Here is a 27,072-nt window from a genome sequence, read left to right on the forward strand (position 1 = left end):
TATAGCGACACACATTTACTTTAATTCTTTTGTGAAACAATTTTAATTTACAGAACATTGTCAAATTGCATTACATTTAGTGCAAATAATAACACTTCTGATGTACAACTTAGAAATTTACAAGTATAAAGTGTAGATTACTGAGAAAATATCAAAATTAAAAATGCTTAATGCATTCTTCAGCTGACGTCGCTCGTAGATCTAGCTCTTGTAATCATCAGCAAATCAATGATCCTGATCCTTCGTGACCTCTGACCCCTTTAGTTCATTTTTTTTAAGCATGTGGATCTACCTATTGCAAAACTCCCAATGTACGACGACGGCATGACACATAAATCTAGAGCAAACTGAAATCTTGAGGTAAGATGATGTGAAATGCTGACCCTCCCTCCCCCCGCTTCACTTCAAGGTTGATAAATGCACATCTGGTGGCGGCTGTACAGTAGAGAACGCCAGGAGTTCGCATCCCGGGGTCTAAGGCATTCTTAGGGGTAGTTTATCAGTCAAAAGGGTGGGAGGCCACTGCACTGTAGTGTGGATTGTGAAATGTTTTGTTCAGAGTATGACTGAGAATGTAGGGAGGAGATGACATCCTGCTCAGCAATTTTACAACTCTACCTTCACCTGCAGAAAAGCAGCAGGATGAAATTTACAAATGTCACTTGGTTTTTTTTTCCTGCTTCGTTGGGGGCTGAAATTTAGTTTAAAAAAAAAAATGTCAGTGTGCGAAATGTCTCAACTCAGTGAAAGATGGGATTTTTATATAAACCACTATGCTGCTCATTTGGAAATATCTGTCAATTTTATCAATATAGCTGAAATATCTGTGTGTGTAACAAGGCGGTTTAAGACGGACACACACTGACACTCGACCACAACTTATTACCTGCAGACCACAGTCAACTACATCCTAATAACCCAATTATTCATGATCAGTTCAAATATGGCAAAAATATTGTTCAAGGTGAGTTCATTAGGAAAATGCTCTTCATCTCCCACTTCCTTGGACCATCACAGTCATAAATTTCAAGCACGTAACAATCAATTCACATTTCTCACATTGGTAAACTAATTGAAAACGTATGTCCGTTTTCTCTGTACAATACATCGTGTCCGTGGTGCACAGCGAAAAGCTACGTTATAAACAATCTATAAATATAAAGATTTCAAAGCTTTAGGCTCTGACCCTCCATCAAACTGCAGAAGAGAGAGAGTTGTCACTAGAGGGACAAAAGAAGGCAAGAGAAGAGGAAACACTGTACCACACCTCATCCTGTCAATATCTACGCTCCTCCCTCATGGTATTTACCTTAGCAACAGCAAAATAAGCAGCTGTAATACTAGTGATTTGAGCAAAAACCAAATAAGTCATGAAGTATGTAATCATAAGAAATGTACAAAACAATTTACAAAAGAAAATCTGTAATAACAATTCAAAAAACCACTTTGCAAACTCTTGAATTTACATACAAATGTACCCATGACCAGTAGATGGTGTTACGCCAATAGAATGTGGCTGGGATTAGAACTACTGATGGATTAAAGCTGTAAAACCAGTCTCATCTACAAGCAGGTGTCTGTGGATGATAAGAGGTCCTGCAGGTAGAAATCTGCAAACAGCTGAATGGGTCATCCAGGGCCTGTTTGCTGGACAACACAGTCTCTCCAGTGGAAACCTCACAAGCCTGAACAAGAGAAAAGATCAAGTCACCACCACAAGAGAACAGAAACTGAAACTAGAATGGCTCTCAGAAGAGATTGCACACACTCAAGTCATCAAGATCCATGAATTATTCTCTGAGAAATCAACAAATATGTTAAAACACCTTATATTACAGAAAGGAAATGTGGAAAAATGTTGAAAAAGCAATGTTAAAGAAAGTGTAAACATTCCTGGATCTGCCCCCTGACCTACGCCAACATTGAATAGCTTTTTTTCTTCAGTCAGGCCCCACCCCACCCAAAGAAATGTATGAATATCAGTAAAGTAGTTTTGGTTTAATCCTTGCTAACAAACAAACAAACAAACAAACAAACTCAGAGAAAAACAAAACCTCACTGGTAGAGGCAATAATACCAGCTTCTGTACACCTGTCCTTTTCCCAGTTCAAAATTAAACATCAAGCATCAGCCAGGAGATTTAATGACAGCGTAATCAAAGTACGTTGCTTTTTCATTTCTGAAGCTGGATGTGTTCGAGCTCTTGGTTACCTTGTAGTGCTCAGAAGAGGATCGGCTTCCCTGCAGTTTTCTCTTGGACGTAGGAGGTGAATCGTTTGAGGAACTTGGGATATTCTCTCTTGGCCACAGCTCTGAGAACTGAGGCTGGAGCCCAGCCTCCTGGGTTTACTGTAGAGAGGGGAGATTATCAGAAACTCTGTGAGTGTGTGCTGACTGATGATAAGAGGAGGAGTCATTAACCCATGTTGAACAGCTCAGACTGTGGACCAGGGTGCCCTCTAGTGACTATTCTTTCAAATGAAGTCCCACCACTGCCTGGCCTCTATAACAATAAACGGCTCAGGATTCTGTCTGTGGTGCTGGAGTATGTCATGTCTACAGGAAGTGAGGGACTGTCTAGAGGACGCTAACAACAAGAAATATGAGGTTGATCTACACTATTTGGGGAAAGGTTTATTTTTCAAGTTGAATTTGTTTACACTGATGCGACAGTTAAGCTCTTGAGGACTTCACTACTTGATCTGATTATTAATAACAAACAGCAGATTCTCTTTACCAATTTGATATTTCAAATAGTATTACGTTAAAATTTAATTAATCCCTCCTCTGCAGAACATTTATGGAGGTTACTTTCAATTGGTTTTACTTATATTAGTATGTTCTCTCTATAGATGAGTAAATAAAGTTTGACCTGAATTGATATGAGATTTGGGCTCAGCTGAACATTTCCTCCTGGCATTTATCAAAGGTCGTGTGGTGATATTACGGTGATAGAGAGGCTTTGCTTTCTGAGCTGCATAACTTTCCTTGGATAAAAAATGAGGCACATACCATTGGCAACGTAGGTGATCTTACAAAGGATGTTGTCTCTGCTGATTTCTTTATCTCCCTCTGGCGGGCTGACCAGTGTTTGGCAAATCATGGCCACATTGATCTTGGCACGAACACACCTGTTCGTGGGCTGAGAGCAAAATAAGGAATGGAAATGTAAACATTACCTTAGCTGCCACATATCTCACTGTAGTAGATTTGACAGAGTGACTGTGGTGAAGAAAATCATTCTTTCTTCCATTTACGCTGAAAGAGTCTTAAGCTCCTTTTAGAAAATCTTCTGAAGTCCGAACAATTCTTTGAAATTTCAAAAACATGATGTTCGTGTAAAGGCAAATTTCTGAGTTGGTTTTTTTCCAAACACTTTCAAGAACCTTTACTGCCAGGCCAGGAAATATCTGAGAAGCTGGAAGAATACAGTCTCAGGATGAAAAAGAGGGGCTATACACGTAGAAGACACAGACAATGTTAACTTGAAAAGACGAGGTTCAAAAGCTTTTGGAGGTTAGGGGCCGACACGGAAATTCTCAATCAAGATGCAGTGAAAGGCAAACTCTGGAAAACTTCCAAACCCAAATTGCTGGGCTTTTGTTCTGCTTTTGACTGAGGGATATTTGCAGTTATGCATCTTCAAACTTATAACAAATGGATCACAGTGCTTATATAGGTATGAAATTAGGAATAGTAGTAAGTTTACAGAGATGTTTTTCAAAAACTAGGTGTAATGCAGTCAGTCATCTTACAAGAGCCTTGTTGTGGTCCACAGAGAAGTTGCAAACCAGCCATGTGTCTGGATCATTTTCGTTTGTTGCCATGATCTTCCTGATGGCTGACAGGTAGAGCACATCTCTCTGAGAGGCCGGCCACACTCTCTGAAAAACAAGCATCAGAAAGGCTTTCAGAATATTACCGATCAGTTGTGCAACACGGTTTAAAAACGCCAACCAACCAACATGAAGAATATTTACCTTGTGCGTCTGGTAAACTATGACAGCATTATCAGACAGCGTTTCCACAACGTTGAAATTTTCAATGGTAGCTGAGGGAGGAACAGGTCAGTCAGGTCACATCATTTAAACAGAATGTGCTGATATGATGGTCAAGTCTGAAATAGTGAACGTACTCTCCCAGTCCATTCGGACATCTGTTTCCCAGAAGTAGTGGCAGACCTCATGTCCTGTCACCCCCTTCACAGAATGTGTAGCTTTTAGAGGATCCAGGACGATACCGTTCTCCTCCACCTCTCTCCTGTACACCTGTTCCACACAGAGCAGGAGACAGAACAAATCAGTACTACAAACAGGTTTGCCAAGTGCTTCACAAACAGGAAACAAAACACAAAACAAAGGGTGCAATTACAAATTTAAAGAGACAATAGATAACACATGAATAGAGCTTTAAAGGCCACTGAGGTAGCTTGTCTGATTGAGGTTATTTGACAGTCAGTGAAGGTTCTCTGTCTCAAATCTTGCCCTGGCTACAGAGAGTAATAACTTTTTAGAAGATCTTAGTGTAGGAGCGGGGTGAACAAGGGACTGACTTCTGGTGGAGCCCAGTGACCTAGATGGCTGGAGAGTTTCTGCATTAATAAACAGAGGCTCCTTTGCATTTCCAGTAGTGGAGTTTGCGTCTGTTTTTTGTTACTTTCTTAATAATTTTCCCTGCTCCTGATCTGTTGGTGCTTCAACTGCAACCTCAGTGCCTGAGCTTGAAATATTCAAAAAGGGAAATGATTCATGATTTGCTTCTCTATACTCACCTTCATCTCTCCCTCTTCTATTACCAACTGCCAGTTGGCATCTCCACCCATATCCTGAAGAGAGTAAGTCATATGATTCTGCACCATCTCCTCCACCTAAGAGATGGACAGATATTGATTTAAAACACGTTAGAGACTCTTTTGCTATTCTGTCTATTGGAGGACATGCTTTTAAACTGGTTTTGATGGGGCACAAGGGGGCAAACAAAAAATTATATTTCCTTTTCAGAATTTTAGGAATTGCTTGAGAAAGGAAGCCACTGGGCAATACACAAATAAATATTTAATACACAATCCTGCCTAAGGTATGTTATTCAACATCCCAATGATGCATTACAAACACAGTGCATAACCAGTCTGGATTCATGCCTGCACATGCTGTGGAAGTCGGAGTAATGCGAGATAAGAACAAGACGGAAATGAAATGGTTCAATAGATTCCAGCCATGCAACATTAGACTTCTATCAGTGAGATGATGACAACCATTATGTAATGAAGACAAACCATTAAGTCTCTCCGGGAATTTTGACTTTGTCCAGTTTGGTTTTTAGTGCATTACACCATACTATACTACTATAGACATGGGTGTTAAAAGCTACTATAAACACAGGACTCAAAGCATATGAATTGTCTGAGATCCTGGAGAGACTGGTTAGTAGACATTCTCATGCATTCTCCGACTGCAGTGAAAAAGCAGTAGGCATTTTTTGCATTACCCTGCAGACAGATGATCTCTCTGTTGACCAAATACAGTACCTGAGTGCTGAATCTGTGAATGTCATCTGAAGCACTGATTAGCTCAACGGAGGACAGGGAAGAAGAGTGGCTATGGGGCTGTGCACCGAAAAAAAAGGTTCGAAAGAGAAAGAAATAAGAAACAGAACCTAAAGAAGTGCCGCTGCAGCAAACCCGAGGAAACACAGGCACATCTTGAAATATAGCACAAACACATTGTGTGTGACCACATGAAGCTGAAGGACGTATTTTTGAGAACATGTTATTGAAGCATCAGTGTAGAGAAGTTGCAGGGCTTATCGACAGGTCACACTGGTTGTAAACAGTCTTGGCTTCGAACTGGATGGATGAGTTGCAGAGAAGAGGAGCAACTTCTAGACTTAGTAAATAAAGAGAACATGAAAGTGAACGTGAGAAACGTGTTGAGCACCTTGTTGGCATATCGGTGTGTACCGATGGTGGAGTAGGCGTCTCCGGGAGTAACTAAAGAGGGTCGAGATATCCTGACCTTCTCTGACTGGCACTGAGGGACACAAGAGGAGTGTGGTTAGAGAGATTAAGAAAACCCCGAACAACAAAGACATATAAGATCTCTGTGTGTTATGTGTGGAACTGTGCTCAAGTGTTTTTTCCAGAAGCAGAAAGATGAGGATGGTACGAACAACACAATACACAATGTGGCTTCTAAGGTAAATGTATGAATGTTTTATACATCAAAACTAAAGAGGACATTATGATTGTGCAAAAACTTGTAATCTTCATCACACCTGCTCCTCTATCTTGTCTTGTCTGTCCAGTGCAGCTTCCACCGCATCAAAGAACTCATCTTCATTGATAAGGCTGTTAGGACCCTCCTGTTCAGATGAAACAATTAATAAATGTTGTATGTTTATTGGAAATCCGACAGGAACAGCCCATTAAAGAGTAAAACTAATGGGACAAAGTGATTGTACTGTTGTTTTAACACTATTTCAAATTCATTCAATTTGATCTTACCTCATAGTCTGGGCCTCCATAGTGGGACTTCTTCTTCAGTTCATGCATAGCACACTTGTAGGCATCTTCTACCCTCCTCCTCTTCTCCAGCTCCTGCACGCACACGCACACGCACACACACACACACACACACACACACAGACACACAGACACACAGACACACAGACAGACAGAGAGAGAGAGAGAGAGAGAGAGAGAGAGAGAACAGTGCAGTTACAGAAACGATTGTGAAAGCATGTAAACATAGATGCCAATTATAACATCTGTGTTGCAATTACAAGAGGTCTGCTTATCCTTTACATTCTGAAAATAAATAATTAGACTTCAGTGTTGTAGAGTCAGAAAACATCTGTGCCACAGTGACAATGCTCCTTCCATCAGATCGCAGCTAATCAAAAGTAAGGGATGTCTGCCCGTCACAAGCACCGCACATTCATATTTTACCAAATGTCAAATTTCCTGTCAGATGTAACTAAACTCACTTCATGAAAATAAACCAACCAATGAACTGCAAGATAATCGGCAACCACTATCTATTACGCAAAAGCACAAGGACCGACTACATTAGCTATTTGGCTCTGGTTAGTCCACTCAACTCTGCTGAGAAAAAAAGAGTTCACAATTCAGACAGCTTAGTCCCACTGGAATAAGAGCAAGAGCAAACTCAAGCAGTTGTGGCTAAAAGTCTAGTGTAATAGAAAACAATACCTCTCCTCAGACAATGCTTCAATAAGGAACCAGACAGAAAGAGACACAAAAACTGCCTAAAGGAAAGTGTGGACATGCAACACTTGCCACAAAATAAACAGAGGGGGATCCTATCGTCAGATTTGTGAAAAAGACAGAAAGAGACATACTGAAAAGATGTGGCTGCCCGTCTGTAGTGGGATCCATCTCTGTGTCTGGTATGTGAGCAGCTCTGTCCTCCTTCGTAGCGAGGGCTTCCATAAACTCCGAGACGTCATTTTCGCTTTCTGTACAAGCCTGAGCAGGTGTATTCTGTTCCTTTAAGTGTGTGCTTTGTTAGCGATTTCTATTTCCCTACTCCATACTTGCAGCTAAACTTCACACACACATAAAACCAAACAAAGATAAGACTGAGGTAGTTTCACTAGAGCAGTCTAACTGACTAACTGAGAACACTTCTAAGCTTTTGAGTTTTAGGGTTGGGCAGCACACCTTCACACACACACATAAAAAACTGGTCTGACAACATCAGCTGAGCTGATCAGGATGTAAGCATAAGCAGCTCCAAAGGGTGTAACTTTACAGACACAAGGCACTCTCAAGGTGTGGAAAAGTGTCAAGAGAACTCCAATCATGCAGGTTAATAAAAACAAAAGGTCATTATAGGAAACAGGTGCATTTTGTGAAACTAATGTGTTAATTATACAGACATTAATTGTTACATTTGTAAAAAAACAATTTTTTCCCCTTTCTTAAGGCAGACTTACACAAATGATCTATTTTACCACCATATACCACATGAAATCAAGGGTCGTCTAACATGTTTATTAATAATGTATTTTAAATGTAAAAAAAAAAAAAAAAAGCGATCACCAGAAACTCATATTTTAATCTTTCCAGAACAACCACTGTCTGTTGTTGCACCACAACCTTGTCACCTTAAGGACCAAATATCAAACTCTTGCTCATAATAACCAACTTCTTGAAGACAATGGAAAGCAACAATTACTGTAGTTTCAGTCTGTGACACTTCCAAAAAGCCCCGCCTGCTGACACGCCCACTCAGGAAACTGCCGTTGACACTTCGGGGTGACATTTCTTTTATTTACCTTGTCCAATCTTTTCTGCCAGCTGTCCTCTCGTTTGACCATCAGTTCGATGCAGTGGGACAGGGTGGACAGGATGCCTGCCGTTGTGGCCTTGAAGGTAATGGCCTCCCCCTTAAAGTCTATTCCATTGATGTCTTTGGGGCTGGCAGGAGCAAATACTGGCACAGACAGAATGAATAAATTAAAAAAATATCAGGCTTCCTCATGGTTTGATTAAAAATAAACAAACTATTACCAGACCAAGCAAATGAAACAATGAATATTTGTTTCTGCAGGATAACTCACGTTTTTCTTTGCTGCCATTGTTGTTGTGATTATATTCACCATCAGGTCTGGTAGTGGTAGGAAAGTCATCTTCATCATCCTCAACTATTGGTATTAAAACAATAGCAAACTTAGATCTATCTACTACTTATATATGCAGTTAACCATGATATAAGATAACATGAACACGGAATCCTGGACATATATCACAGAGCATAATGTTTCTACATTTACAAACATTTTCAACAGGATTAGTAGACTTTGCGACTTTTTCTTTCTGAAATGGACAACTGTTGATGACACAAACAATGTTCTAAAAAAATGTCATTCAGATTGCATTACAGGTTTGTTTAAGCCACATGAGATCAAATCTGATATATAATGTATTTTTAAGGCCACAGAAAGGTTCTGCCAGAGATTACACAACTCACAAAGTGCCCTATAAGTGAATATTGATTTTTGTTTCCTTTTCCAATGATCCCTATCCAACTACTCTACTTCTATTCTTATGCACTTCTGTCCTTTGCCAGAAGAAAAGATACTAGCTACACCATGCCCACACAATTTTAAACACACGCATTTGTGTGTTATAATATATGTTTTGGTAAAACAGAGCAAATTTAACTAATGTAATGTAAATACATTTAAAATAAATCTCGGACAAGATACAAGCAACTTAAATGGTGTATTTATAGCATAGGTACCTCTGTCTCTCTGAAATTCATCTTTGGAGACAACATCAGCACAGGAGTCAAAGTATTTCTGCAGGGTGTCCACTTGTCTGCACAGAATGTCCCGGAAGGTCTCCATTTCTGCGAGTTTCTCACGCAGCCTGTGGCCCTTCTGTGCAGAAACAAAGAGAAGAGCACAGACGCAAAACAACTAAAGTAGAAATTCAACAAAAGGCTGTCTAGATAAAGAGTCGTCTCCATTTTGCTGGGTCAACCATATATGACAATGATGTGAATGTCATAAGAAGTAGTACAAAAAGCTAATTATTATCACTAACAGAGTAATGTTACCAGCATGTCTTGCTAAAATATTTCATTTACCTTGAAGGAGGATGTGGATGTGGCAGACAAGGCACTGGCTGCAGAGGTGAGAGACAACATGGAACCATGACGCCTCAGACTGGTTTCTGAACCATAACCAGACTCGGCCTGAAACCCAGACAAGGCACAAAGAGGGAGAGAATAGAGGAAAGAGTGAGTATGATTATGGAGGGAGGAGAAGCAAAGAGCGGAGGATAGAAGTTCAGTAAGGGCATAAAACACATTTAACAATCTGCCAAATAAATAGGTCTGCTGCTCATACAAACTAGACAGAGGAAAAGTGAGCTCAATTCTATCAGTCGGCAGCAGTAAGTAATGCTGAGCAGAATCAAACAGACACCTACACACACATCAACACAACCAGATCTGATACTCATGGAAAAAATTCACACTGAATCCAATAATGGACAGATCGAAGCTTAATACGGACTTTCTGCAGGAAAACATCTTTACTGGGACATGTGTGAACTGTCTTACATTATATTTGGATTATAAACAAGATATATGACTGGGCATTAGAGACTGCATTATACTTCCATCAAACAGCCATGTTATGACTGGGAGTGCCAACTCAGCTTAATGACAAAACTTTATTATTCATAGTGTATGTTCACACACACCCTGCCAACAACACCTAAGACACATATTACAATTGTTAACTGTACATTGTGCTATCCACTACATCAGAGGGAGATGGTAAATTCAAACCAAATAATAGAACCCCACACTTAAACGTATACCTTCACTCATCCACTAGAAACAGTAACATGGAGCCAGTGTGACAAGTTTAAGTATGAAACTATTTTCCATTTAAACCAGGACCCAAACATGTTGGTGTTATGTTCTTTTTAGTCTAAATTTATTTGCTTCGGTTTAGTGTGTCATTTTCCTCATTTTATTTCAGTAAAGAGACTAAGTTGTTTCTGGTGGCTAACTGACATGCAGTGGTTTTACTGCAGAACAGTGAGCAAACACAAGAGGGAGACAGATGACAAACCTGAGGGTGGATACATCTGCTAAGTGTTTTTATGACACTTTAAGGGTATGTTTACATTCAAAAAAGAACTAGTGTCAACTTAAATATGTATGTATTGACTGCAATCAAAAAACAAAACTTTATATTATTACAAACCACATAAAGGCAGTGAAAAATAAAAAATAATTCAACAATATACAACCAATTAATCAACCCAGTCTGAACTAGAAGGGCACTCTGTCAAGTGTTTATCTTCGCCAAAGCCCAAGAGTCCCCTAATGAAACCACATTGAATTTCACTAAATCGGGATTTTGTCAGATGTGCAAGAAATTTCACACACTGAGAAATATCATTACTCTAAACATGCCTAATCTTTTTTCATCAAGCTCCATCAATTATTCTCTGAGAAGTCAACGCAAAATGTTGAAAAACACCTTATCTCATGAAAAAATTCTGGATCCATCCCCTCATCCAGATTTGCACCAAAATTGATTGGCCTGAACAGTATTCTTCCACAAGGTTTTGTGACAATCCATCCAATACGTTTTGCTTTTTTTTTTGCTTACAGACAAAGAAACTTTAGCATCAGTAACAGTGAAGATTTCAACATTCAGTGTTGTTCACATAGAGACACTACAGCTCAGTTTTAAAAGGTCTGTTGAATATAGTATCTTTAGTTGTGTAGATTCTAAGTGTAGATAAAACACACTGGAATCCAGTGGTTAACTATCAGCTGCTGTGTCTGAGCTGTGACTGGCACGTCATAGCAAGTGGAAGAGTTGAGTTGTTTTTGAATTTCTAATAAAGGTCAATGATAGTTGACAGATTGCTTTGTGGTCTGGAAAATGCTTCAGCTGCACTGATGGCTCCACAAATATTAATGTTTTCATACCGACAGTGCCAGGGGGATTTTATTTCTCAACCACTTTCTTAGTGTGTTTATACAGCATATAGACTATCATCCTCTGTTTATGTGTAATTTATGTTTCCTGCAACAACACGTCTCTTTATTTTATTTATCTAATTACTTGTTGGCATTTCTATAAAGCCCACACTTAAAGAGCTAAGAATGACAGCAAGGTAGTTACAAAGGTAATAAAATAAAAAGCAGTATTTAGGACTATATGGGCTGTTCTTAAAAGACTGACAGATTATATTTGCCGTAGTTTATTCAATTTGAACAGTCTAAGATATTGATTGATAGTAATATATAGGTTGCTGAAATCATCACTGCTGCTAGAAAACCATGAGGCAAACCATCGCACTGCAATGAAAAATTTAAGACCAGACTGTGACAGTGCCAGTGACAGCCATCTTTATGCACCGCTGGTAAGCTGCATGACACAACCATGCAAACTAAACTCCCACTCACACACAAAACACAGAATATGGCATCTCTGTGATGGAACTGAGATGAGTGTACAGTGACCACAGCAACTACATCTGAAGACTTCTACATATCTGAGCACACTGCTGCTAAGGAAACCACCTCTTAATAAAAACACTGGTAGTCCAGCATACACCCATGAAGGATTAGATTGATTCACAAAAACATGGTGACTGATTTCTTACAACCTGCAGAGGAGTTCAATGCTAGCCCATCAGTGCTATCAATGGGAAAAACTCAATGCATGTCAACAGAGAGTAATATTTTATTTAATGTACAGATGAGGGAGGGCAAATGAACAGTAACCACTGCCAAACTATTAAAAGACTTCAGTGATGGCTGACAGTGAGAAAGCAGCATGCCAACATGCACCTATAAGCCCACCATTCTGCCATTCCAACAGCCAAAGCAGAGCAGGACACTGCTGCAGTCCCGGCAGTTTGCTGGCCCCAACATGGCCCAGACGCTTCCCCAACACGCCCAACGCTCTGACAATTCAGAGGCTCAAATCCAGTGCTCCGCTTTCCCTGGCAGCACCTCGCTGATGAACAAAAGGAAAGAGGAGGAGAAGAGAAGCGATACAAGCTCAGCTTAGATCATTAAGTCAAAAGAAAGCAGCGAGGGAAAAGAGAGGGGAGGAAAAAAGTCATTGGCCACATCGCGATGAGAGGAAGAGGCAGACACTGGCTGCTTGGTGAAGCAGAAGAGACGGGAGTGAGCCGAGAGGAAGAGTCTTGTAAATCCTTGGCAGAGCCAGGCAGGTCTGCTCTCTGTCACTTCCTCTGCAGACGCACACGAACATGGACTCAAAGACACACTACATGCATGCACTTCACTCATGCTGCATTCATTTTTCAACAGATCACACACCCTGATACGTGAAACCTTTTCATCTTGTCCATCTTTACGTCCTGCACCAATCACAGAGCAATCAACCCGGACTCTTTGCATTTGCATGGAAGAGAGAGAGTGAGAGAGGGGTAAAAATGAAGGATGCATGCATGTATTCATGAGAAAGAGAGAGAGTGAAAGAAAGACAAGGGCTGTCTGGAGCTGTTTTTGTGCTAAACCACTTAAGTACCAAATGGCTGGATGAGTGCATTATGACAGAGAGAAAGAGAGAGATAGAGGAAGAGAGAGACAGTGTGGGAGGCAGAGAGCAACATTTGTTTGGATCTTCTGCTTAGACTCTACCCACATCACACTCCTTTCATTCCTTGCTAACATCCCCTTATGAAGTCTTATGTGGACCAGTAAGATTCAGACTGTGCCAACAACCCCACTGATGAAGTGGTGTTAAAAACTACAAATAAATACAAGGGGTTTTCCCCATTCCCTGCACTTACCACCCCTCTCAATCGGACAGAATGGAACAGTCTCCTCAGTATGATCAATGTGTCTCTCTTGATTTTTGTTGCTGTGAGAACGGATGATTAAAAAAAATGCATTATTCATCAAGAGCTGCACTTATCATCTGTGCAATTACCACAAGTTTGTCCACCACCAACACAATCACACCCACACATAAAAACACAAATGGACTTGCACAAAAACTGCCTTTTTTCCCTTCACAGTAACAGCCTAATTTTTTTTCTGTAAATTATTTGCCTTTGCAATTATGACTTGTTAAAAACATTTGAAACCACATTTATAGCTGTTAGATATAGAGATAAAACAAGCCTGGGGTATTCAGTATTGACTAAAAAAAGAAACCCTAGAACATTTCTCAATATTTTAAATAATAAAATGTTGTTACACACCTTGAACCTAAAAAATCCTAGTGATTTTTTCACCTGTGTGTTTCATCTAAATTGTACAAATTGTTGTTTTCTGTACTCATGGCGGCCTTGATGTAAATATAAAGTATTTAAATATAAAGGCCCCATTCTAGGGAAAAGAAAACAACAATTCATACAATTTAGATGATACACATTAGTGAAAACATCACAAAGATGATTTGAAATTCAATTTCAGCCAAAAGATCCCTTTCACCTAAATCTTACACACTGGATCTTTAAGTCTATGTCACCTGACCACAGCCTAGGGGTCTGTCTGTGCTCAGTTTATATGTCGTATTTTGCCTCCGGGGCTAGAAACCAGATGCTTCCACTCTATTCCACAGGAAAGAGTGTAACATTTGTAAACGGGAAGGGGTGGAAAATGAAATGCATTTTTCTATTGTCCATTACATCATAACCTTAGACAGAGACTTTTTTTTATAAAATGTCTGCAGACATGTTTGACTTTGCCCATTTTGTGTTAAATGCCTGCCAACACTAACGGCGTAGGGCAATACCAAAGTTACATTTCATATGTTTAAGATTGTGCTTTAATTTGGTGGTGGTGACATCTCTTCAAAAATATGACGGTGAATCTGAAAAATATACCACTGCTACTTTATGTTTCAGATTTAATCACAAGGACTATAATTCAAAATAATACACTGATGTTGAACAGATGTAGTTGTTTTACTTTCAACATTTCTTGTGATGAAATTCTTTTCAGCATTGTACGTTTGATTTTTATGATGATTTTATTTTGTTCGCTTCTCCAAGTTCAGTTTTTTTCTATTGGGTGCAGTCTTTTCATCACTACTCATCTGCTTGGTATTTATTATTAGGTGCAGTTTTTTTAATCATGGGTTATTTACTTAATCAGCCAGTGTTTTAATCATAGATTTATTGTACAGTTAGTTTGGATGGTATGCATAATGCATATTAGTTATAAATAGATATTTTTATTTATATAAAAAGTAACTTCATTATATTTCCGTTTGCCTTGTTAGAGCTGGCTAGGGATAGCAGATGAAAATTTGCCTATAGAGCTAACTCTGGCTAATTAACATTTGTCTGTTGATTAATAAGCAATAAATAAACAAATCAAATAAAAGTAGGAAATGTAAAAGAAAAACACAAACATATTATGGGAACTAAATACCAGAAATAGTGACACTATCCAGATGTAGGCTTTGCTGGTTCATGTCCTAGTGAGTCCTTACACAAAAAATAAACCCAGAATTCATGTGGTGAACACTGCACAGGGCAAGTCCTTTGTTGTCCAGTTGGGAGCGGTGCTGACAATCTCACCTACATCAGTGATTGCAGGGAGTGCTGCAATAAAGCTTAGGGAGGTTACTGAAGGTCACACTGCAGACATAACCCTGTAATACTCTCAAAGCGTTGTTAATGGACAAGGGGGCTACGGTCACTCGCACTCAATTGACATGCCAACAGCCAGTAGCACATAACCATCCATGACACCAGTTTGGTTGAGAAGCAGGGCTTAATGAGAGTTCACAGGCTAGTGATTGTTTTTTTCAAGGGTGGTGCATTTACCGTGGTCTCTCAACTGTGATATTTTTATGTTGCAAATGAAAGCAAGACAAAAAAACAAAAAGCACTTAAAGACCCAATTAATTCCTATTCAGCCTAAGTATCACTAAAAACACAAAACCACAATAAATAAACAACCCAAGTAATTGCACTGTCTGTACAGTATTTTCAACACTGCAGAGTTTTGCTACCATTTTAAGGTTTATGCTGTGTTCCAGTTTAGTAAATTGATATTTTCCAAGTTGGAATTTCCAATTTTTGACCCCCGAGCTTTCCAGGCACATGATGCTAAACATGAACAAAAAACATGGCTGACGTGTTTTGTGTTTATATTTTTAGGTAGTGATACGATAATTGAACCAGCAAAGCAGCCTCCTTGCATGAAGCAGAGATTGTTTAATTTAACCAGCTACCTAATGACATAAATTTACATGATGAACAGGTTTTATTTATAAATGATAGTTTGTATTAGCTTTAATAAATACAGGCAAATATACTTGCCTTTTAGTTTATGGCTTATGATCTACAGTGTACACAACCACTGGCACCACTATTGTTAAGTGAAATCAGACAACGTCTTCTCCAAGAAGTCCGGTTATAAAGTAAGTCGAAAGTAGCAAGTTCTCAAGTTAATCATTCCTAAAGAACTATTTTGTTAGGCCAGCTCAATGTGCAGGAGTTTCCAAAGGCTGGTGTAACACGCTCTGCTGCCAAGAAGGAATTCAATTCATGACGAGCAAAAACGAGTTCTTCTGACGTCTTCACTGCAGAGATGAAGAAATTAAAATCTGTCAAACAGCCAAGAATAATATCTGTCACAGATGATGAGCTTGAAGAGACCCAAGTCTGAAACATGTTAACTGTCAGAGAAAATAATTATGTGAGAGGAATGAAGGCGGGAGGAGAACTGACTCACTAGAGTGACTCAGCCGACTAGCGACCACTGGGACAGTGAGCTGTCCAAGATGTCCAACTGAACAAATATTCTGGTGAGCAAACAAAGTTACACTTTCAGGTGATTATGAGAAAATCCACTCGCTATCACTATAAGTCTTGTTATACTAGTGTTTTTTTGTGTGATGCACCATGCATTCACTCAACCATGTGATTGAGTACTTCAGGACATTGTGTTCACATCATTAGTGAGCATATTTGTTTTGTTGAGTGAACTGTGAAAGAAGTACCTTTTGTTTTTATGAATGTTAGAATGATAATGGATCAAAACAACATCAAAATACATAATATGTCAACTGCCCAAATACCCACTACCCCACACCAAACAGGCACCTAATCAGCTAGTTTTTGACAGATTATTTCTGTTGCACCTGTACATAATTAAGTTTTTCTATGCAATAGTTTATATTCGAAATCTGGATAAAACAAAGAACTAGATGCCTTTGTCTCAATATTGCCACATTATGTCTGTTATTAAGATACTATCTACAACTGCATCTGATCTTTTTCATCTCAACATGTTTAAGACATTGTGATCTTTGTGTCATAAGGCTTACAGCAAGCCAGGCGAAGAGATCCCACCCTGATGTGCTCCTGACTGAAAAGCTTGCCAAAGCCAAGACACCCGCACAATGCACATATCAACCTAAATCCAACCTTTGTAACAATAATCATCTGAACCACAGTAAGCCATGAACACATATTAAATTAGCTTATTTAGAGGAACCATACATCATTAGCTAGATGTCCTCACAGAGTGAGCAGCTGCCTGGTATCTGATAGCAGGGGATACCCCCACCCCAACTCCTCAGATTCCTCACATTCCCAGGGTAAATGGCTCTGTGTTAGATTGTGTGTCTGAATCTCCATCCAGCCACACCCAGCTCACTGAACAAAGTGGATACCCTGTCTGTTCTGAACAAACAGCCTGACCCAAAACTGAACCATAATACCTGAAATATGTGAATAATGCTACAATTTCAGTCAGCAATTAGACAAGCAGCGAATAATTTAATACTTATCATAGCCAAAAAAACTCAAAACAAATATTTGTTCTGACTCTTGACAAACACCAAGCACACCAACAATCTGTATCAATGGGGCTGGTTTCAGGCACCTTCACCATCTGCAGTATCAAACCGTCTTTCAAGAGTAATGCAGTTGACTTGCTTACAGTTTGGTAAAATTCCCAAAAAGTGTGTATGAAGAGCAAACCCAGGATTTTTTTAAAGAAAGGATTCAAGTCCAGAAAATCTCTGTTGGAGATTAAGCGTGCTACTCACCTTGTGCAGCTCTATCGACTCAATCCATTGGAGTCTCTGCTCAGGATCTTCAGCTCTGAGGTACCAAACACTGTCGTTCACGCTGATGTCAAGACGACACTCGTCAAACTCATGAGGCTGCACAGAAAGAACAAGAGGTCATAAATAGTTATTGGACACTGGTTTGGTATTGGTGTGTGAGGCAACTCAGCAAATATTGTAACCAAAAGCAAAATATCTTTAATTTCAAAAACTAAATACAGAAACAGAATGTAACATTTTCTTCAAACTCTACAAAACCACTGAGAAATAGGAGCGAAAAGATCCTGCAAAAACTGCTCTCAAAATGTGTCAGTCTGTTTACAACACTGGCTGAATAGTGATGACACATTCTTGAAACACATGGATTAAATCAGTCACAGAAAAGCCTCTGCCACACAATAAACAGGAATCTTAATTAAAAGCTGATGCATTATTTCTCAAAGCACAACCCGACTGCAGCAGAGCAGTGCAAAAGAAACAGATATTCTTCCAGCGTGCCTTCATTTGATCCTAGGTCTTCATACCTTTCCTTCTACTCTTGGGCCAAATCTCTCAACTATTCCACTTTCCTGCTCTGCTCTGCAATGCACCCCACCCAGCTCCAAACACTGACTGGCACCCAAACACGTGTAACAAAGAATTTCCCAGTTTCCTCCGAGACTAGAATTTAACCGCTGCACTCCACCGAGGAGACTTAGGAGAGATCTGCTCTGCAAAATCTTCCTTATACCAAATAAGACGCAGTTGACTTGAACCTACTCCCCTTTTCTCCTCTGTTGCATCGAGAATACAGCTGCTCTGTCAGCTGACAAAACCTCATGTTGACCACGTTTAATTAGATTTGCTGAATGATGCTCATGTGCTGCTTTATTTGCCGCCATTGACAATGGTGACATACACCGCAGCTCTGAACACACAATGTCAGCCTCCATAACTTTATGCAACATTGTCTAGACACTGATGATACATTTTTTTAACTTGTATATCTGGGATGCTGCTGAGGACAAGTGGTTTTCTCTACTTTCAATTACAGCCTCAGAGATAAAGCTCCCTCCTGGAAAGGTATAACATTAAAAATGCCCTCCAGTTACAAAATTTCATTGCAGGGAGGGCACACAATGGTAACTTCAAGTGCATCCAGGTGTGATGCCATTACTGGTGAGAGAAAACCCAGTTTATCTTACTGTGCTGTATCAGACACGGCCCATAAACCTCTGCTTTACAATCCAGTTTAGGCCTCATTCTTGCGGACTGGAACATTCTCTTTCTCCATACGTAAGCACTACTGTATATCCATGCTGCATTGCCTATTTTTCCTGTTTGACTGTGGCATCCTCAGTATTTCGAATGAGGAGGTTATCAGTCAAATGATGATAGTCACAGTTCACAAAAGAAACATCTAATAGTCAAGTTTGTTTCTTTCTATTAGCTATCTTTTAATAAGTGTGTTCTATGCAAGTTTAAATTTTAATTGAAATAATATCTGACAAATTAACCATCAATATTCAGTATTACTTTCAAGAGTGCTGTGAAAATGGATCTTGGTCGTTGATACGAACGTTCAGACAGTAACATTTCCAACACGTTTGTCTCCATACAAGGACAGTGTGGTGTCTGAGCCTCACAATTGTAACAAACTGCTGTTAAAAAACGACTCCTGACTCCTCACACCCAAGCCTTCTTAAACAGCACTGGCTTCAGATATTTAGGAAGACAGGAGGGGTGGTAAGTAGTGGCAGTGTGGGTCATATTATTACTAAGTATCTGTGATTAAGTGTTAGTAAACTGTGTAAGCTCCTAGTTAGCCCACTTTAACAAAATTACAAAACAGGGGGAACATGTGGAGTTTCATTGAGTCTGCGCAAATGCAGGAATGTTCCATCCGACTAGAAGAAACTAATTGTAAACTTTTGTGGTTTTAATCTTGTTTGAGTCATATAATCCTGTTCCATAAATCACAGTAAAACCATTAGTTGGCCAATGTACTTGGTGGCGGCATGCTCAGAGAAAACAGTGTATATTTAACCCGGGTGTGGGATATCAGCTAATCTCACCAACAGGAGGCCTGCACAGGGAGAATATAGATCCAACCACTCCAGTGTATGTGATTAAAGTTTAAATTTTAGCTATAGGGAATGCCAATTTAAAGCAACCTGTAAAATGACTGCCATAGAGGGGGGGACATGCAAGTGTGCTGGAGCAAGACTACCTTTGTCTGCTAAAATACAGGTCTCAAACCTACTTCTGATCTTGGCAACAGCCTCATAACTAGTTAATGTTTACTTTTTTATCTTTAAAGGAATAAAAGTTCAAGTCCACGTTGATGACAGGGAAAGACAGGATCAAAACATTGTAACTTCATCAAAAGTAACCCTATTGTATGATTCTCCTATGTTAAAGCTTTTACTCACTAAAATCCAACTAAATTGTTGAATTGGTTCCAACTCAACACCAGTCCAACATTTTACTTCATTTTACTTGAAAGTGAAGACCGCTCCCCTGTGTGATGTGGTTGCCACACACATTCATAGATACTGATCGATACCAACGTAAAGCTCCTTTTCCATGGTCAAAAAACCCATTAATACCCACAAACAACTGGCTTTGGTTTTCAATGGGAATGGGTGCAATCAACATTTACTCTACAAACAGGTTTTCATCTGCTCAGATCGGCAGTGATGGAAACAGTACAATCAGGTTGCGAAGAAAATGCTGGATAAATACTTGAATATGAGTAAGGCATCACTGCACTACTAACAGTGTTCAGGTGACATGAGGTTCTTTTCTGGATACAAAAATGTGAGATAATTGGTTATCAGTATTGGCTGTGAGAAGCAGGTTATTATTGATATTGGTTGAAAAAAATCCATATCGTGCATCCCAAGTGCAGCTATTTGTGCCTCAGAGAGCAGTAATATTCCTTCCTGGCACCATGTAAACACGTACTGTGATGACAGCCTTGCTGAGGCACAGGGACCCCCTGCAGCCGTACTCTCGTTCATCCTCCGACTTGTAGTAGCTCAAAGTGTTGTTCTTCAACACAACCCATCGGTCCTGCCATCCGTGTATGTAATTTGTCCACTGTAAACAAACAAGAGGCAGAAGACACACTGTTCAGTAACACTTTGGAATCAACAGACCATAAGTCCAAATAATAATAATAATGACATTTTGTTTCACTGAGCCTTTCTAGACACAGAAGGACACCTTATACTATATCATAAACAAACATATCAATACATCCTATGTAACACAAGACCAAGGTTATAATCCTGTTCAGAGGCAAAGACAAACACTACATCATATGTGGACACAAAGATGACTATGAGTAAAAGGTGAACATCTGATAAGTGGGGGATAGATAAGGTGTTATGTGCATGCAGTGATTCACAATTCAATGTCCCCCTTCCTTTCACACTAGCAGCTCAAAGTTATTTCTGCAGCCTCCACATGCTAAAGTAATTGACCTAACGTTACCTTGCTCAAGACGCCTCCGAGCTCCGCTTGCTGCCCAGATTCCGGGTCCACATCCTCGTCCGAGCCGGACGATGAACTCTTCTCGGACATTTAAATCCGAGCTCCGACGCACAACAGGGGAATCGGCTGTGATTCTAGCTCGACGCTAGCTGCTAGGTTCCAGACACCAGCTCAAAACCAGCTGACAGATTTAACTTTAGCCTCAAACGCCACTGAACATAAGGTCTGGAGATCAAAACAACAGCGGGGTAAACGAAAATTACACTCAGTGCTCCAGCAGAGGATGGCCGCAGGCTGCAACGGAGCCGAGTCTCAACTTCACGGGGGTTTTGCAAGCTTTGTTTTGAAACTGACGTCGAATACCAATGAGACTAGCTAGTTAGCGTTAGCTGTCAAACGACGCAACTAGCTAGCGTTAACTTAACGGGCAACTTGTGAGCGCGCTCGTTAGCTCCGCTCGAAAGAGTGAAGGAGAAACAAGGCCGCGGTGTTAACAACGAGCCTCGACTTCAGCGGACATGTGACGAGCCGCCGCGGGCTGCTTGCCTGCTGTAGTTCCGCAGCTGAGTGAGCTGGGGCGGAGGACTGACGGGCTCGTGTTCACGGGGCTCTGGAGGACTGGAGGAGCCGCGGCCACGCTCCACTGTGTACCTACACAGAGAGGGGCGTCAAGCTGGGCGGAGTCACAGCCTCACCGGATCTCATTCATCTCTGTCTTCAAAATAAAAGCATATTCTTATCACGTTGGGGAGAAGAGAGCAAGAGCAAAAACATCCCAGGTAAGTACCAAAGAGTCTATGGTGGGTACATTTATTTAATATGGACAATACTTCTTTTTAGATATGCTTATTTGTATATTAAAGATGATTTGTATCTGAAATACCATGCAAAACTAGGTTATTTTGAAAAAAGAAACCGGAAACTAGATTTAAATTTCGTTTTACTTGACTTCGACCATGAAAACGTCTGAATTCCCATGAATGTTTTGTAGTTTTAACACAATATAATAATAATATAACACAATATAATCATAATATAACACAATATAATAATAATAATATAAGACAATGTCTCCCAGTGTGACTCTGAGTGAACTGATCTTTGCCACAGTTTTATTTTTAGAGAATTTCCTGATCCCCCGCCCCCAGCAACCAGCTTTTCAGAGTGATCTGTCTATTTTCCACACATTTATATCACCTCAGTCTAACAACACAAGAAATAACTATATATCAACTCATGAAACCTGAAACTAAAAATGTCAAAGTTAAATAAAATAAATGTAAATTAAAAAAAATGTTTTATTCAAACAGTGCTGTCGAATACAAGCTGCTGTTTCCCCACTCGAGCTTGTAAAAATCTGTTAAATAAAATAAAATGAAAGAATCTGGAGAAACTTAATTTCAGTGAACGATGTTCATGTTGGGTTATATTACGTACTTCATTTGAAATAAATCGATTCTGTAAAAGTACTCTTGGTGGAACGCTGTGATATCCAACGTTCAGTACAAACATCTCTTTAACGTTAAATTAGTCATGTATATATGGTATATATAGTATATATAGTATACCGGTATATATACTACATATGTACATATATATTAAGTCATTCAAATAAGCCCCGCCTTCCCGTTGATGACGAGTCTATGCGGAAGTGCAGTCCGTTTCAAAACAAGTAGGGACATGAGCGCGGGACCCAGACTCAGTACATCCAGTGTAAAACAGCTGATGGATATTGATTCATATAGAAGTGTTATTTGTGATTAACTGATGGTTAATGGATCTAGCTTGAGAAGGCGCACATATCATGGATAACACAGCAACGTTATTTTACAGCTTTATCTGCCTTTAGAGGAGAGTTAAGATCGAAGCACATTGGACCGTACTGGCAAAAAACGACTATTTTGCCATTGAAAGACATTTCTTCAGGATGGAGAATGGGGTCGTATCCACCAAAGGAGAGGGCTTCCTCTCCAGGATGGCCCTCAATGACAACAAGGCTGGTATGGAGGGTCTGGACAGGGACAAGATCAACAAGATCATCATGGAGTCGTCCAAGGTCAACTCAAACAAGTCACTTATTCAATTAGTTCAAACATACATACTCACAGTCATCTACACAGAGTCTCGCCTGTGTTACGTGCATCATTCTTAAAGGTGTGTGTAGAAAAGTAGAAACCAGGCTCTCGTGAGCTGTGGATGACTTGTGATGTCCACTGTTACATATTGTGTCCAGCCCTGTGTGAAAGTCCCGTTTGTGTAATGACACAGTCCTGGAACACAGATGTGCTGCTGTTGATGCTTTTCACTGTGTCTGTGCTGCAGAATCTGGAATTCCTGTAATTCTGTGTTGTCCTTCTGCTGCAGGGATCAAGGTTTTATGAGAATGAGCTGAAGAGGGAGCAGCAGGTGAACCAGCGCATTGAGAAAATGATGCTTCAAAAAGCACAGATCACAGATCAGCAGCTAAAGACAGCACAAGCTCAAGTAAGACATGTTATGGCCCGTAAATAGTGAAAGCTTTTCTCTTATCGTCCTTTAAAACACACAAATGTGATCAGGTGTAACAGCTACATTTCAAACATCATGCTACAAGTGTTCTGGATCAAATCTCTCTGTGCAGGTGGACAGGATGGCCTCAACGCTTGAGAGGAGTCGCGATCTAAGCCGTGCGATTGTGCACGTGGACATGGACGCTTTCTACGCTGCTGTGGAGATGAGAGACTGTCCTGAGCTGAAGGACAAACCCATGGCTGTAGGATCCATGAGCATGCTGGTAGGTTGATATATTATCTGAGAAATAAACAGTATTATGTCACTCATTTCTTTTTTTGCTAGCTGTGAAGGTGCACCAGGTATTGTACACGTCCATACATATGTCAGGTGAAAAATGGTAATTGTAAAAGAAAAACTGTGCGATTATCTGAAATTCAATTCATAACAAACAAAAATGATCATCATGGTTGAAGTATACATTACATTGTACATTTGTACCAGATCTCACCCTTTCTTTTTCAGTCAACATCTAACTACCATGCCAGGAAGTACGGGTGCCGAGCTGCTATGCCCGGCTTCATTGCAAAAAAGCTCTGCCCCAACTTAGTCATTGTTCCAACCAACTTTGATAAATACAGAGCTGTGAGTGAAGAGGTAAGAGCAAACACACACACACACACACACACACACAAACTCACAACCAGCTCTATGCAGCCTTTTTGTGGCTTCTTGCTTAAACTAACAGGTGCTCATGAATGTGCATCCCTCTGTTAGATCCGGGAGATTTTTGCAGACTATGACCCTCACTTCCAGCCAATGAGCCTGGATGAAGCCTATCTGGATTTTACAGACCATCTGGACCAGAGGCAGAGCTGGCCGGACTCCTCTCGTACACATCGTTTCCGCACCACCAACACTTCCACAGGCAGGACTAAATTATACAGAAAGATAGAATGATTATATGGTGTGGTCTGTTTGTTTGTTTTTAGACCATCTGGCGGGACATGTTTCACAATCCATCTGATTATTGTATGAAATAATTTTTCTTCTGTAAAAAGGTGAAGATCAGATTGAGTTTCACCGAGAAGCAACGCCAGAGACGAAAGACCTGTCTCCAGTGCTGTTTGAGGATAGCCCAAGCTCCTCTCCCTGCTTGCCGGGCTCTGATGCTGCTGCTGGTGGTAGTGGTGCTTTTGAGGTGTTTGGGACGTCTGTGGAGGAAGCTGTGAGAGAGATGCGCTTCCGCATTGAGCAGAAGACGATGCTGACTGCCAGTGCAGGTGAGGGGGAAACGAGTTAGACCTGCATCCTTTATTATTTCTCTTTATTTATAATTATGTTCTAAATGAATAAATCAATATGTTTTTTTTTTATCATTTTGCATTTCTCTTTGACTTCTACAGTAGCATTAAAACGCTCAACTTCAATTCAGGTTTTCCTCCTTCCAACAGGAAACTTTACTATTATCTCTGTAACCAGGGATTCTGCAGGATTCAACAAGTTACATTTAGACTTTAAGACCTTTTAAGACCATTATGAATAAAATCTATGACCAATGCCAATTACCATAGATTTGCAGGAATATCAAAGTCCCAGAATTGATCCTTACACTTCCCCATCAGTGAATATAAAGTGAAGTAACCATGTCGAGAATAAACCTCAATACACCCCAGCTCCATTGCAAACTACAGGTAGAGACAGTTGGAAACAATAGTCTTTAAATTACTACAGTCACACTGAGTACATTGCGATCAGTTCCACATCAGTCTTTTTTGTAGTTTTACTACAGCGTGCTAATGTCCGTATCACTGACAGAGGCATACAACACAGAGACAGTAAACTATTCGTACTTCCAAAATATTTGTCCTTGTCTTTAAAAGCTAATTTTAAAGCACAATGAAAGAAACAGTGTCTAATATTTTAACATATTTATGGCCAAAAATTCATATTGCTGAATTTTAGACTTTTTAAGTCCGTGTGGAAAATCTGTGTAACTTACTCTTTGCAATAACAAAAGTGCTCAATAATAATAATAAAATATGCAAAGTGTGTCTTGATGTTTAGAATTATGATCCACATTATGCACATGTTTTACCAGCTGTTCATCTGCAAACACACCTCTCACCCTCCCTAGGCATCGCTCCAAACATGATGCTTGCCAAGGTGTGCAGTGACAAGAACAAGCCCAACGGCCAGTACAGACTCCCATCCACCAGAGCGGCGGTCATGGACTTCATCCAGAACCTTCCGATTCGCAAAGTACAGTGAACATTGATTGCTCAAACCAAAACATAGAGCCTTGTGGTGTTGCCGATGAATAATTATGGAAAGATGTAAGAATGTAATCAAGAGTTTTTGTGATTAATGATGTGCTGCTGATGGGGAAAAGGTGGTTGAAAGAAAATCTGTGTGGGTATTAAAAAAATAGTAGAAATGTTTTTGTGCTTTCCTTCAGGTTTCTGGGGTCGGGAAGGTGAGTGAGAAGATGCTGAACGCGCTAGGCGTCAGTAGCTGTTCTCACCTTGGACAGCAGATGGCGCTGCTGTCATTGTTGTTCTCTGAGACGGCCTGGCACCATTTCTTGCAGGTTTCCATGGGTCTGGGCTCCACATATATACCAAGGTAATGTCTGTTTATTTTGGCGAAACTCAACACAACCGAATAAAACAAAAGACAACAAAGAAATTCAGAGAAGTGATAACGCTCATGGTTTTTGCTTTCAGGCATGAAGAAAGAAAAAGCATGAGCACAGAGAGGTTGGATTTTAAAAAGGCATAAATTGACCCTGACAGGATTGAATCTATTCTTTTTGCATCTGTTCTCTGACCTCATATTTTGCTGTGACATGTTATTCCCACAGGACATTCAGAGAACTGAATACAGCTGAGGAGCAGTTTTCTTTATGCAGGGAGCTTTGTGAAGATTTAGCAGAAGACATGAAGAAAGAGGACCTGAAGGTAATGAATGTCAGAGCTGGTTTCTTAATGCAGTAACACTGTGCACATGTTCTGTACTAGCAGGGAGAGTGAGAACATGTTTTGGCTCACACAACACAACATTCGATCTAAGACGCTGACCTGGTTACGTCAGCCATGCATGTGGTTTTATTTTATAGCTGCAGCAGACTGAGCTCAGCTGGGTGTTGCTTCAGAGTTCTAGAAGAACTGTCTTAAAGGAAATAACAAACAGAGAATTTGAACGCTACATAATCAGAGTTTTATGTAAAAAAAAAATCCCATTCCAGACCGCCCTAGAATTGCCCTGTTTCCAAACCAAATCTCGTTCAATTACCTCAACTTGTTCTTTGCTTTTACGAATTGATAGAGAACGGAGGGGATGGCCCCAGCGTGGCCATAACCCCCCTGCCTGGGTCCCGATGTGGCCGTGATAGCAGGGATGAAATAGAGGGCCATTAAGGAAACAGCAGGGGCTACTATCAGCCTCAGAAATGTCTCCCTGGGACGTGATCACATTACTATGAAAGTGCTTTGTGGCGTGTTACAAAAATGCATTCTGACAAATCAATCGCTGATT

General features: G+C 40.1%; 2 protein-coding genes across 5 annotated transcripts in view; one reads left to right on the plus strand and one right to left on the minus strand.

The window, feature by feature from the left end:
* cert1 (ceramide transporter 1) lies at positions 1-21,734 on the minus strand. Of its 3 annotated transcripts, XM_020100935.2 has the most exons (18): positions 21,046-21,734; positions 20,515-20,649; positions 17,548-17,664; positions 9,615-9,722; positions 9,267-9,405; positions 8,584-8,667; positions 8,299-8,456; positions 6,503-6,595; positions 6,274-6,360; positions 5,937-6,029; positions 5,528-5,605; positions 4,772-4,867; positions 4,136-4,268; positions 3,981-4,051; positions 3,756-3,884; positions 3,013-3,142; positions 2,212-2,349; positions 1-1,685 (listed from the first exon to the last, which is right to left on the minus strand). In XM_020100935.2, the coding sequence occupies exons 1-17, from the start codon at positions 21,133-21,135 to the stop codon at positions 2,222-2,224; spliced, it is 1,869 nt and encodes a 622-aa protein (XP_019956494.1). In that variant the 5' UTR covers positions 21,136-21,734; the 3' UTR covers positions 1-1,685; positions 2,212-2,221. The 3 variants fall into 3 exon arrangements, with proteins under 3 accessions (XP_019956494.1, XP_019956495.1, XP_069379969.1); XM_020100936.2 differs by lacking the exon at positions 5,528-5,605; XM_069523868.1 differs by lacking the exons at positions 17,548-17,664; positions 20,515-20,649; positions 21,046-21,734 and adding an exon at positions 12,849-12,944.
* polk (polymerase (DNA directed) kappa) overlaps positions 21,696-27,072 on the plus strand; it is an 8,559-nt gene continuing 3,182 nt past the window's right edge. Inside the window, exons 1-11 of one of the 2 annotated variants that reach the window (XM_020100934.2) lie at positions 21,696-21,824; positions 22,879-23,101; positions 23,410-23,529; positions 23,666-23,818; positions 24,061-24,192; positions 24,313-24,463; positions 24,597-24,818; positions 25,673-25,797; positions 25,994-26,160; positions 26,262-26,294; positions 26,399-26,495. In XM_020100934.2, the coding sequence (XP_019956493.1) occupies positions 22,973-23,101; positions 23,410-23,529; positions 23,666-23,818; positions 24,061-24,192; positions 24,313-24,463; positions 24,597-24,818; positions 25,673-25,797; positions 25,994-26,160; positions 26,262-26,294; positions 26,399-26,495 (1,329 nt within the window). In that variant the 5' untranslated portion in view covers positions 21,696-21,824; positions 22,879-22,972. Of the gene's footprint in view, positions 21,825-22,699; positions 23,102-23,409; positions 23,530-23,665; positions 23,819-24,060; positions 24,193-24,312; positions 24,464-24,596; positions 24,819-25,672; positions 25,798-25,993; positions 26,161-26,261; positions 26,295-26,398; positions 26,496-27,072 lie in introns of those variants that run through there. The other variant, XM_069523867.1, reaches the window with a different exon arrangement.

Source organism: Paralichthys olivaceus, chromosome 4, assembly GCF_024713975.1.
Source record: "Paralichthys olivaceus isolate ysfri-2021 chromosome 4, ASM2471397v2, whole genome shotgun sequence".
In the NCBI taxonomy this organism is placed as follows: Eukaryota; Metazoa; Chordata; class Actinopteri; order Pleuronectiformes; family Paralichthyidae; genus Paralichthys; species Paralichthys olivaceus.